General features: G+C 59.3%; 2 protein-coding genes across 9 annotated transcripts; one reads left to right on the top strand and one right to left on the bottom strand.

Annotated features, from left to right (window-relative positions):
- Window positions 1-7,552, top strand: CDK10 (cyclin dependent kinase 10). Of its 7 annotated transcripts, none has more exons than XM_026005009.2 (13): window positions 1-139; window positions 2,377-2,449; window positions 3,107-3,178; window positions 3,712-3,814; window positions 3,944-4,025; window positions 4,133-4,200; window positions 4,685-4,737; window positions 4,897-4,966; window positions 5,496-5,555; window positions 5,902-6,025; window positions 6,103-6,242; window positions 6,560-6,612; window positions 6,911-7,552. In XM_026005009.2, the coding sequence occupies exons 1-13, from the start codon at window positions 53-55 to the stop codon at window positions 7,006-7,008; spliced, it is 1,083 nt and encodes a 360-aa protein (XP_025860794.1). In that variant the 5' UTR covers window positions 1-52; the 3' UTR covers window positions 7,009-7,552. The 7 variants fall into 7 exon arrangements, with proteins under 7 accessions (XP_025860794.1, XP_072587404.1, XP_072587403.1 ...); XM_072731303.1 differs by having other exon boundaries at window positions 4-139; window positions 6,103-6,224; XM_072731302.1 differs by lacking the exon at window positions 1-139 and adding an exon at window positions 287-1,537 and having other exon boundaries at window positions 6,103-6,224.
- A 1-nt stretch (window position 7,553) lies between these two features.
- On the bottom strand, window positions 7,554-11,973 carry SPATA2L (spermatogenesis associated 2 like). Of its 2 annotated transcripts, XM_026005013.2 has the most exons (3): window positions 11,844-11,973; window positions 11,318-11,621; window positions 7,554-9,643 (listed from the first exon to the last, which is right to left on the bottom strand). In XM_026005013.2, exons 2-3 carry the CDS (start codon window positions 11,618-11,620, stop codon window positions 8,675-8,677), a joined length of 1,272 nt encoding a protein of 423 aa, XP_025860798.1. In that variant the 5' UTR covers window position 11,621; window positions 11,844-11,973; the 3' UTR covers window positions 7,554-8,674. The 2 variants fall into 2 exon arrangements, with proteins under 2 accessions (XP_025860798.1, XP_072587402.1); XM_072731301.1 differs by lacking the exon at window positions 11,844-11,973 and having other exon boundaries at window positions 11,318-11,843.
- Between the last annotated feature and the right edge of the window lie 170 nt (window positions 11,974-12,143).

Below are 12,143 nucleotides of genomic sequence, written 5' to 3'. Positions count from 1 at the left end.
TGCGCCTGCGCACACCGGAAGCGAGGGGGTGGGGGGGTGGTCTGCGCTCGGCATGGGGGACACGGAGTCAGAGTCGGAGCAGATCCGTCTGAAATGTATCCGTAAGGACGGCTTCTTCACGGTGCCTCCGGAACACAGGGTGCGACGGGAGACCGCTCGGGGTAGTTCTGCCGTTGGCAGGGCGGAGCCGGAACGCCCGGGAGTCGCTTAGTGTCGCGCTAAATCGTTGAGGTTTCCGACGCGGGTGGGAACGACAGTCCCAGAGTTCCTCACGGCCGGCGCGGAATCCGGCGGCGGGCGTCCCAGGGGAAGACTGCCCTGCGGGGCCGGCTGTCCTCCGAGGGGCTGCAGTTCGCCGCCGCTGTCCCGCAGCGCCCTCCGGAGGAGCAGGCTCGGGGGCGGGTGACCCGGGGGCCCCGCCTGTCGGGAGGGGATTTCCCTGGGGGAAGACTGGCCGGCGTGGTGCCCCCGGGTTTGGGTGGGTCGGGCGGCGCCCCACCCGACAGCTTCCGTTGGCGTTGCTGCCGCGAGACCTTGCTTGTGTTACTGTCGTGGAGTCCTTCAGGGGCCCGTCAGAAAGATGGGGAAAGTGCAGCGGAGAGTGTGGAGACGGCAGCAAGGCATACGGTCTGGGCGCCCTGGGAGACCAGGAGGGATCAGGAAGGGACGGCGGCGGAGGGGGTGCCAAGGGCCCCCAAGCAGTCCCCTGGCCACGCTGATACCCAGCCGGTGCTCAGCGTGCTCCCGGTGCGCTGCAGCCCCGGAGCCCAGGGCCCAGATGAGCGCAACCCAGGGGCATCTTCAGGCCAGCAACCTATCAGGATTTCAGAGGAAGAATTGTGTTCAGCTGAGGGAAATGTTTGTAAAGGATATTTGTAGAAAGGGTGGCATTTTTGCTGGGCTAGTAAGTGGGACTGGGATTTTGACACGCAGAGACAAGGAGGGGTGGCATGCCATACATATGCAATGGCAGGAGTGTGAATAGGAAGCACCCAGAGGTTCCCCTGGAGAGAGAATGTGAGGAAGAACCGGTGGGAAGAGAAAGCTGAGGCCAGATGGTGGAAAGGCTCAGTGCAGAGGATTCTGACCTACTTCTGTGGGTGGTAGGAAGAGACCAGAGGCAGCAGGGCCGGAGAGCAGCTGTTAGACTTTGAACCAAGGAGACATGCTCATTCAGTGTACCCACAAATGTATTGCATTATTAAGACTTATTAGGGCATAGGCTTTCAGCTAGAACTGAACCCCAAAATACAGTGGCTCAAGTACAGGACTTTAGGGGCTCCTGGGTGGCTCAGTCAGTTAAGTGTCCAGCTCTTGATTGCAGCTCAGGTCATGACCTCAGGGTCCTGGGATGGAGCTCAGCACTGGGCTCTGGGCTGGACACGGAGCTTGCTCAAAATTCTCTATCCCTCTCCCGCTGCCTCTCCCTCTGGCCCTGTGTGTGCACATTTTCTCTCTCTCCAAAAAAAAAAAAAAAAAAAAGACTTTATTTCTCTCTTCCCTGACATTCCCAAGAGAGGCTGGGAATTTCCACAAGGTGAGGCCAGGCACTCAAGTTATCTGTCTTGTAGATCCACTTGTAGCTCATTCAAATCCCACCCCGCTTCAGGAGCAAAAAGGAGCGGGCAGCAACATCTTCATTTGATCAGGAAGTCCTCTTTCTTGAAGCCCTTGTCCTTTCTGCTCACATCCTATTGGCCAAAATTTATTCAAATGGACATACCTAGCTGCAGGGAGTCTGGGAAATGCGGCCACCAGCTGAGTGGCCATGTGCCATTGGGCAGTGTTGTCTAATTCTAAGAAATACCATGTAGATATTGGGACAGTCTCTGCCACAGAAGCGTTTCCACTGTGTTCCATGGAAGTTTTGTCTATTTTCAGGGCATAGTTTAGACTGGTTCTCCTCAGTAGTTTTCCTGTGATGGTGAAAATGTTTTCTTTCTCTGGACTCTTGATCTTGGAATTAGGAGTTCAAGCTCTACGTTGGGTGTGGAATTTACTTAGAAGAAACAAAAAAGAAATGTTGCTTTTTGAGTCATCCAGTGTGGTTACCATGGGCCCTGTGGACCTGTGGAGCGCTACACACATGGCAGTTGAGGAAATGAAATTTTAATTTAATTAATTTAACCATATGTGGCCTGTGGTTATGGACCATGGGTTTGGAAGGGAAAAGGGTGTCTGTGAAATAGCATTGAGAGGGTCTGATGGCCCAGTAACATCGTCTCTCTTTTCTCCTCTGAAAAGCCCAAGTGTGTGGTTATCTTTGGCGAGCAAAACATGAGTGAGCAGCTTGGTACAAATTAAGTTTGAAATACTTATCTTTAGTTGTCCCTTTAGCTGCCCAATCCTTGCACTGCCAGCACTTCTGTCTTTCAGCTGGGACGGTGCCGGAGTGTGAAGGAGTTCGAGAAGCTGAACCGCATCGGGGAAGGCACCTATGGCATCGTGTGTGAGTGACTGAGATGGGAGCCCTGGGGCTCAGGGGACTGTCCCAGCAGTGGCTATGTCAGGACTGGAAGGTAGTTAACAGCTATTGTTTAGGGCCAGGGCAAATGTTGTACAAGTGAACTCTCATCCATGGTGTACTTACAAAATTTCACGCTGTGTTATAAGTGTCAGATTGCCAGAGTGGTTGCAAATGGAGATAATTGTTATAGCAAAACCTAGGACTTCCAAAAGCAGTCAGGGCTGCGGCTTGTAGTGGCTGTGACCTTGGTGTGCACTCATACCCATGAAGATTTGGAAGCTCTGTGCATTAGCACAGTGCTTCGAGGAGCCTCGTTTGCACAAAACAGGGTTTTTTCCTAACTAACGTATCTTACTTGGTATTAGAACATGGTAAACAGAGGGCAAAGCAGTGGCCTGTGTACTGACTCTAAGGAGGAGAACTTAGGGGGAGCTTGTTCTAACCAGCATCCTGTGCTCCCCAGAGAGCATGTGTCTGGTAGGGCTGGGAGTGCTGCTTGCCCTTATGTCCCTGTGCATCCAGTTATCAAAGAAGAAGAGAAAGGGGCTCCACAGAGTTCAGAATGAGGCCCCTACAAGGCACAGGGGTGTGTGATGCGGGCTTAAGTAAGATTCCATCATGGATGAGTTTTTCTTTCAGATCGGGCCCGGGACACCCTGACAGATGAGATTGTTGCCCTGAAGAAGGTACGGATGGACAAGGAGAAGGATGGTGAGCCCACAGTGGGAGGGGTGGAGAGGTGCCGGTTTTCTAAGGCTTCCTCTAGCCTGAACCCCCAGTGCTGAGAGCATCTGTGTGAGGGTTAAGGGGGACCTGTTTCTGGGAGGCTCTAGCCTGGCCCTGCCTGTCCTGTCCTCCTGTCCCACGCTCTGGGTCTTAGCTCCTTTGTACCTTGTGCACTTGATCTTCTTTCTCTGGTGAGTGACCTGTCTTCTGTCTCAGCCCAGCCGTCACCCCTCCACCCAGCCCTCCTTGCCTAATTGCACAGGGTGTGCCTCCACACACCCCTGATTTCTAGCCCTAGCACCTCCCTGGCTGTCCATGCAGGCAGGGCCTCACAGTGGACCCCCTGTCATACACAGTAGTCAGTACAGGGAGTCACTGCTTTGTATCATTGAACAAAGGAAGGGTTCAGATGGGCAGAGCCCTGACAGTAGTAGGGGTCGGGCTCACTGAGCAGGCCAGCTGGCTGCAGGGTCCCTGTGTGCAGGGATGGAGGTTGCTGAGGCCATGTCTGCTTGCAGGGGTCCCCATCAGCAGCCTTCGAGAGATCACACTGCTCCTTCGCCTTCGCCATCCCAATATCGTGGAGCTGAAGGAAGTGGTTGTGGGAACTCACCTGGAGAGGTAGGCTGTCTGCTGGTCTTCTGCACAGGGCCCTACTGAGCCTGCCTTGCACTATCCAGCAAAGGAGGTGCCTTTGGCCTACCTGGGGTGATGTGGAAGGTAGCATGTGTCTTCCCCTTCTCCTTCTAGCATCTTTCTGGTGATGGGTTACTGTGAGCAAGATCTGGCCAGCCTTCTGGAGAATATGCCGACACCTTTCTCTGAGGCCCAGGTACAAGGCTGGGGGCCCTGGAGCAAAGGCACCATCCTAGGTTCTTGTGTAGCTTGTTTGTGCTGTGCACATCTCACCCTAACTGACACTTCCTGCCCTTGGCATAGGTCAAATGCATTGTGCTACAAGTGCTCCGAGGCCTTCAGTACCTGCACCAGAACTTCATTATCCACAGGTAGGAGGCACCTCAAGACGCATGGGAAGAGTGACTGCCAGTACTGACTGCTGGAGAGGACCAGGCGTCAGTGCAAAACTGTCCCTTGGGGCAGGATCCAGGCCCACACAGCACCCACGTCCCCCCACCTTGCTGTTGAGGGGCTGGCAATGTGTGTGTAGTCAAGGCTATGAGAAGTCCTACAGTGGACAGGTCCCTCCCGGAGGCAGACAGAGTGGGGGACCTTCCCGGCTCAGGGCAGGAGTGTGCAAGCCACGGCTTCTTGTGTCGCGGGGCAGCTGATGCAGCCCTGGGTGGCGAACAGGCATGGGACTGGAAGTTAGGCCTGGGCTTGAGGCCAGGCTCTGCCACTTCCTGAGAAAGGTACTGAGAGCTCTGGCACTGCCAACTGCGGCTTGGCCTTCTGATGCCTGTGATGGAGACAGCCTGGCTGCCCCATAGGGCTCATGTCTTGGGAACCACTGATGTTCCCTTCCTGTCACAGGGACCTGAAGGTGTCCAACCTGCTCATGACTGATAAGGGCTGTGTGAAGACAGGTGGGTGTGGGGTGCCGCTCTGTGGGACGTGTCTCTGGGAGTGCCCCCTTGGGTGGGGGGTGGCTCAGGCCTTGCCAGCACCCTGGTGCCCACACAGCAGGCAAGGTGGCTGCCATTTGGTGACAGGCTGCCTCTCCTGCCCCTCTGCCTTTGTCACAGCGGATTTCGGCCTGGCCCGGGCCTACAGCATCCCTATGAAGCCAATGACCCCCAAGGTGGTCACACTCTGGTGAGTCCCTCAGGGGGGAGGAAGTTTGGGGGGTCGATTGTGTGGAAGCAGTGGAAGGACCCTGAGGCTCCTCATAGAGCCTGGATCTGAGACAGCTGCCTGAAACTTCAGGGCGCAAGAATGACAGCACGCACAGCCTGGGGGACCACCCTGCCTAAAGCAGCCAGATGCCCAGCCTACTTCCAAGCCCATCCCAGGAAGGGGAGGTCGTGCCTCAGACTTTGGCAGGAGTGGGGTGGGGTATGCAGCTTTGTGTAATTATTTCTCACTTAGTTTTTTAAGGAGCAGAACAGGATTGTGGTTAAGAATAGGATATCGAGATCATTCATCTTCTGTTGTCCATCTACCAACCCCATCTGTAGGATGGGCTGACAGGAGACCCCCAGGAGCCACTCAGCAATGCTGAGAGGAAGAGGCGATCTGAGCTGAGCTTGGTGGTCCTAGAGCCCGGGCTATCTCGGGTGCTCAGGAAGGCTGGTGGAGGCTCAGCTTACCTGCAGGGTGCAAGAGGAAGTACTTCTCCTTGCAGGTACCGAGCCCCTGAACTGCTTTTGGGAACCAGCACGCAGACCACCAGCATTGACATGTGGTAAGAAGCGAACACAGCTCCCAGGGCCCAGGGGAAGGGCTGGGGTAGGTCCCATGGGGGCTGGCTGGAGCAGCAGCAGGGCTGGAGTCTTTGCCAGCCTCCCAGCCCCTGGGGGATGGGGAGTGGATGGGGGTTGGGCTGAAGCCTGGAATCCCAAGAGGAAGCATGAGAACATGGCTTCCACAGAAGAAAGGTCCTCTGGGACCGGGTCATGTCCCATCATGAGCTCCCAAGCTCCACCTTATCCTGACCCCAGCTCACGAGATGTGTGTTGGGCAGCACTTGCCCTCAGCTGAGGTGGCCACGGCGAGCAGGTTTGTGAGGTAAGGCCCGCTCTCCTCTGCAGGGCCATGGGCTGCATCCTGGCAGAGCTGCTGGCCCACAAGCCCCTTCTCCCCGGCACTTCTGAGATCCACCAGGTGGACCTGATCGTACAGCTGCTGGGGACGCCCAGTGAGAACATCTGGCCAGTGAGTGCTTGGTCTCTGCCCTCGTCCTGCCCCCTGCCTGGGCCAGCCCCTGCAGCTTCAAGTCTTGCTTCCTGCAGGGTTTCTCCAGGCTGCCGCTGGTGGGCCAGTACAGCCTGAGGAAGCAGCCCTACAACAACCTCAAACACAAATTCCCGTGGCTCTCAGAGGCCGGCCTGCGCCTGCTCAACTTCCTCTTCATGTATGACCCTAAGAAAAGGTGCCGTGACCTGGCCTGCAGGCAGGAGTGGGGACCCCTCTGACCTGAGCCCTTGAAAGAGAGATTTTCAGAACCCTGGCCACGCTGCTACAGACATGGGCACAGAGGACCAGGCACCCAGTCTGGGCGGTTCCTGCCTACCTAGCTCATGGGGCCCATTCTGAGTTTCCTGTCTGTTTCGGACCCCAGCCCCCTTCTTGCCACTCGGCATTTTTTGTCTGGAACCTTGAATCAGAGGCCATAGAGCTGGGTGGGTGTGAGGGTGACCAGCCTGGGTGGCACCTGCTGTCCTGCTCACGCTGAGGCCTCCTCTTCAGGGCCACAGCCAGAGATGGCTTGGACAGCTCATACTTCAAGGAGAAGCCACTGCGTGAGTCTCCCAGACAGCCCCCAACCCCTCAGCTCTGCAGGGTGCTTGTCATGTGGCCGTCTCGCCTAGGGTGGGGGGTGGGGGCACAGTCTCACAGGACACCTCCAGCCCCTGTGGGGTGGTGTGGGGGGGCCCTAGGGAGGCAGGTGCTCATGGGCCACACACTGTTCTCTGAGGGGAGCGGAGGGAGATGCAACCTAAGGGCCCCTCATGCATGCAGAGTGGGGTTCTCCGACCCAAAACACACTCCTCCCCCATCCCCCTGCCTGCCTAGTGCTGAATAGCTCCCTCCCTGCAGCTTGTGAGCCAGAGCTCATGCCCACCTTCCCCCACCACCGCAACAAGCGGGCCATCCTGGCCACATCTGAGGGCCAGAGCAAGCGCTGTAAGCCATGACAAGTTGGCAGGAGGTCTGCGATGGACAGCCATGGACTGGGGACGCCTTTACAGTCCAGGCTTGCAGGGCTGCTGACATCTGCTCCTCCCTTGGTTGAGAACCACCTGCTGCTCCTGCTGATTACACCCCGTCCCCAGAAGAGTGGGGAGGTGGACACCCTGAAGGGCTGGCACTCTCATACTGGGCACCTGCTGTCATGTCCTCAGCCGGTAACTCTAACCCTCACTTCCCAGGGGGAAATGCCCACTGGGCCCAGTTCAGTGAGCATTGCTAGCTTGGGATGGGCAGACCCCCATGATCGCCTATGCCCCTCCCACCCCCACCTCTGAGGACCAGGGTCTGTCCGGGTCAGCAAGAGGTTGTGGTGAACAGCCCCCTCAGACCCCAGTTAGGGCTGGCAGCACTCAGGATGGGAAGGAGAGATCGAGTGTGGGTCACATCCCACCTGATGGACTGGGGTCCAAGCCCTGCCCCTGCACTCACACTGAGGCCCAGAGGGGAGAAGTTGGGAATCAGATAAAAAAGATTTTCTAACAGGCATAAGCAGGGTCTGCGTCCTTTAATGAACTTTAACGTCCTGATTTATGTGATATGATGGTGGTTCTCTGAGTCCTGGGGAGAACAGGAAGTGGACTAGATGGTCTAGGGCAGCGTGCCCAGTGAAGAGGGGCCGGGATAGAACATGGGCACCTGTCCCCTGTGGTCCAGGGGGTGAACAGTTCCAGGACCCCTTCCCCCCCCCCCCCAGAGAAAGGGGCTCCACCTGCCTTGGTCTTGAGAGACTGCCTTAGGTGCTGCCTACGAGCCTGGCTACTTCTTTACTACTGGATCTGGGGAGAGTCCTCTGGTGAAAAGCACGGCCTCCCACCCTGCCTTCCAGAGCCTGTGCAGCAGAAAGCCAGCTCCAGGGTGGCTCCTGGGGTGCTGACTGCTCAGAAGCCTGACACTCTACCCGGAAGGGGAGTGACACAGCCCGTCCACTAGCTGCCCAACTCCTCTATTTCCTGCTGCCTATTCTCTGGACTTCTTGGGAGCTTCCTCACTCTGCTTTGAGATCAGATCATGTCTTCTCCGTTTGTGGGCCAAACTTTCCGGTTCAGCTGTGAGCAGGGCATATGGGCTGGTTCCAAGCCAGCCCTCGGCCTGTTCAGCCCTGGCTTAGGACACCCATAGGTAAGGGGCTAGGCCAGCCATGTACCTGGCAGGGCCCCCAGACTGGTCACACTGGTGCTCAGTGACCCAGTGTCACATGGAAGCCCCCAGGGACACCCTTGTGAGGAGAATCTCCCCTGGACACCTGGAGGGAGGCAGCACGTTCTGAAGCACAGCTGTAGGGATCAGGTCAAGAGTCCCAGGCTGAGTGCTGGGACCCTAGAGTGGGATGGGAGGAGTGAAAAAAAAGAGGGCTCTTCATAGTACAGGCCTTGTGGGGAGACGCCTCCATCGAGCATGTCTGGATATGGGCCTGGATGCTAGGTGCAGGGGGTAGGGAGTTGGCCATCCCAAGGCAGGAGCTTTCTGTGGGAGGCTGGACCCCACTGAGCTGTGCCCAGGAGTCCCCAAGGGGCAGGGTGGCCAGAGGCTTAGGCCCGAGGAGTGATGAGGTCCAGAGAAGCACCACAGAAACTGTCTCTGGAAGGCCTTTGACTCAGGGCCTGGCTGGGCCTAAGGTTGGGCCCCGGTCCCATCATAGAGCAGGGAGTCCACCTGTGCACGCTGTAGCCAAAGGCGCCGTTGTGTATCACTGAGCAGTGCACGAAGCGCGTGGCCTGGACGGCAGGTGGGCAGGCTGCCACAATGGGCAGCGTGCAGCTGGCGACAGGTGTCACAGCAGAGGGCAGGCAGGGCACCCGGAGCTAGGCAGCTATGTGCCTGGTAGCCCAGGGCCTGGGGGCTGGGCCCATGCACCAGCTGGGGGCTGGCCCGCCCAGGGCTTCCTGGGGCTTTGGTAACAGCTGCGGCTCCAGGCTGACTTAGCAGCTCTCGTCGCAAGGAGAGGAAGGAGAAGGCGGAAGGCTCCCGCTCCAGCTCCAGCTCCTCCTCCATGGCCCCATAGGGTGGGCTGCTGGCCTGCGGCAGCACCTCAGCCTCCCCCAGAGGCTCCCAGGCCCCGCCCCTGCCACCCCACAGTTTGGCACTCTGTTCCCAGAGCAGAGGTTGGCAGGCCAGCTCCGGGGGTGGTGAATCGGGGCCTGGGGAGGGCCCGCCGTACAGGCTGGCCTCCTCTGAGCCCTCATCCTCCTGCAGGTCCCGGTATAGGTCCAGCTGGGTCTGGTAGACTGTGGGGGAGCCCCGAGGGGGCAGAGGCGGCGGCTCTTCTTCCCGGGCCAGCCGCTGCTGCAGCCAGGCCACACAGGAGGCCACATCTGCGCTGGCCCGCCGTGCCTGCAGCAGCTCCTCAGCTGGCAGCACGCTGGTGCCCAGCTGTGCGAGCACCTCGCCCAGGATCTCACACTCCAGCCGAAGGGCAAAGCAGCCCAGAGCCACTTGAACCAGTTGGCAGGCAGGTGGCAGGGCAGCCATCATCAGGCGGTGGTTGTCCCTGGGCACATAACCCATCTTCTGGAAGCTCTGTATGAGGAGGTCCTCTGAGAGGGCACCCTTCAGCACGTGCACATAGCCTCCTGAAAAGGTCTGCAGAGGAGGGTCCTGGTCAGCAGCCAGGCTCCCGCAGACCTGACCCACACTCAGGCTCTGTCCTGGCGGTGGCCATGCCCCAGAACCAGGCTGTTCCGGGCTATGCTCACACTTCCTTCAGAAGGGCTTCTGCCCTTCTGAACCACCCCCCACCCCACCAGAGACCCATTTTTGTAGCTGGGGCAGGCCCAGTGAATAAATCAGAACAAAATAAAGAGCTCCTATGGTAAGAAATTTCACTTTCCCCACAGTGTCCTCCATCTCCTGTCACCCCTGGGGCTTGGCTGAGATTTGGTCACACAAACAAATAAGGGTGCTTATCTGCTTCAATCAGGTAGCTTCCCCAACAATGTTCTGAACTCCACCTTCCCACTTCCTGTTCTGGAGGGCTTTCCCCCGTTGGGACAGAGGGTTAGCCGTTCATTTTTTCCAACTGTGTAGCATTCCATCACGTAGATGAAACATCCCATGTTTTTTTGGAGGCTCTAATGTGCATCTGGTTTGAGAGCCCAGGGATGCCAGAGGGGAAAGTGCTTTCTAGGCTGCAGTTGTGAGGAACCAGGAGGGTTTCAGGATGATGATCCTGTGTCTCCCCCCAGTTCTAAAATTCCGTAACTCTGGGATCCTGTCAGCATTCCTCTGCTTATCGCTGATGATGATACCTCCCGCAGACTGACCACTGGTGTGTGCAAGCACTATACTCAGGGTTTTGCCTTCACCCTCACAACAGACCTTGGACTGGACTCTTCTTGTGTCTGTTTCACAGACGAGGCTTCAGAGAGATTAAGTAACTAACTTGCACAAAGTCACACAGCCAAGAGGAAGCAGAACCAGATCCCTACCAACACTGAAGCCCATCAGCCTGTCTGTTCTGTTCTTGGCTTCCCATGGGGCTGGCCCTTTACGGTGCTTTTCTTGCCCTGTTATCTGAATGAAAAGTCCTAGAACCTCTGACAAGCAGGTGTCCCCATGAGGCAGTAGGCTCCAGAGCGCACCTCTTGAGACAGAGAAGTGGAGGAGAGGAGGGTGGGGGGGGGAGGGAGAGAGGGAAGGAAGGAGAGAGGGAGGGGGGGGGAGAGAGAGAAAGAGAGACTGCTGCTGCCATGGCAACCAGTGGAGGTGGACTCGCCCACGTGCCCAATGACATCAGCACCTTTCTACTCTTCCAAATTAGCTTTGAGGGCCAAATGCCTGCCCCCTCCTGCAGGCCAACAGCTCACCCACAGGGGAGACCCATCCAGACCCCAAGGGTCTGCAGTCTCCAGCCCTTACCGACTTCGTAGGGGACACACCCACCTAACGCCCTTCTCTGTAAACGGGATTATGGAAGGATCGGTGACCATGGAACCTCTTGTCCGTCCCATGCACCTGTCCTAGGAGTTCTGTGCCTCAGGGGCTGTGAGGCCACTTTGAGGGAGGGCAGCGATTCAAGCTTTGAGGAGCAAGGGTCTCCTTGGGAGGCAGGCACCAGGGTGGGTGGCCTCCACCCACACCATGTTTTCAGCTGCAGGAGTGCCCAGGGGGACCTTGGCCAAGAGCTGCCCCAAAGCACCCAGAACCCCCCCCCCCCCCCGCGGGCACGCTGCGCCCCGCGAGACCCACCGGCTCCGGGGACACCCGCAATGCCCGGTTGCCCACGGCAGCCTCTACCCCCTCGGGCCCGCGCCCTACCTTGATGGTGGCGAACTCCTTCCTCCAGGGCAACAGGTACAGATGCACAGCGGCCAGCTCCAGCAGCTCGAAGGCGCGGGCCAGGCCGCGCAGCGCGGGGGCCAGGTCGGCGCGGCCCCACAGCCCGTCGGAGAGCAGCGCCAGCGCGTCGTCCTGCAGCGCCCCGTGCAGATCGAAGTCCTCCACCAGGATCTGCCACAGCACCGCGCGCAGCGACGGGTCCCCGCACACGCCCGCGCGCCCACGCCGCAGCTCGCGCTCCAGGCACAGGCGGTAGTCCTCGGACAGCGAGCTGCTGCCCATGCTGGCGGGCGGGGGTCCGGCGTCAGGGAGCAGAGCCCGGGGCCCGCCGGCTGCGCGCCCCCCGGGGCCCCCGCCCCGCATCCACATGGCCCCCAACAGCGGGAGGCCTCGCAGCGGAGCCCCCCTCCCGGCGCCCGCCCGCCAGCTGGGTGCCCCTCGGGGACGGGGACCCCCGCCTCGCCCGCCGGGTCGTGCGCCGGGCCTCGCTGAGGGGCCGCTCTACCTGTCGTCCCCGGCGGAGCCCCGTCCTCCGCCTCTGGGCTCGGACCTCCCGGCGGCCGTGCTCTTCCGCCGCCCGCGGCTCCGCCCATCGGTCTGGGCCGTGACGCTCGCGGACGGGGCTTGTGCCGGGCTCCGCCCCTCCGCTCGGGGGGCGGGGGGCGGGGGGCGGGGGCCGGGCGGGGCCTCGGGCCGCCCGCGGGGCATCTGCCGCCGCCTCCCACGCCGGCCCCGCCGCCGCACCCGGGCAGCTCCCGGCGGGTCCTGGGCCCGGCCGCGGGCGGGCGCGCGGTGGGCGCTGGAG

Source organism: Vulpes vulpes, chromosome 12 (assembly GCF_048418805.1).
Source record: "Vulpes vulpes isolate BD-2025 chromosome 12, VulVul3, whole genome shotgun sequence".
In the NCBI taxonomy this organism is placed as follows: Eukaryota; Metazoa; Chordata; class Mammalia; order Carnivora; family Canidae; genus Vulpes; species Vulpes vulpes.
The sequence above is the reverse complement of the archived record's forward strand: the minus strand, read 5'-3'. Positions and strand labels throughout refer to the sequence as shown.

Coding starts and splice junctions, on each gene's coding strand:
- CDK10 (XM_026005007.2), top strand. CDS start 1,352: ATGGAGCTCAGCACTGGGCTCTGGGCTGGACACGGAGCTTGCTCAAAA. Junction 4,026..4,132: donor CACCTTTCTCTGAGGCCCAG/GTACAAGGCTGG, acceptor CCCTTGGCATAG/GTCAAATGCATTGTGCTACA. Junction 4,967..5,495: donor CCCAAGGTGGTCACACTCTG/GTGAGTCCCTCA, acceptor TTCTCCTTGCAG/GTACCGAGCCCCTGAACTGC.
- SPATA2L (XM_072731301.1), bottom strand. CDS start 11,707: ATGTGGATGCGGGGCGGGGGCCCCGGGGGGCGCGCAGCCGGCGGGCCC. Junction 9,644..11,317: donor AGGAGTTCGCCACCATCAAG/GTAGGGCGCGGG, acceptor CCTCCTCTGCAG/ACCTTTTCAGGAGGCTATGT.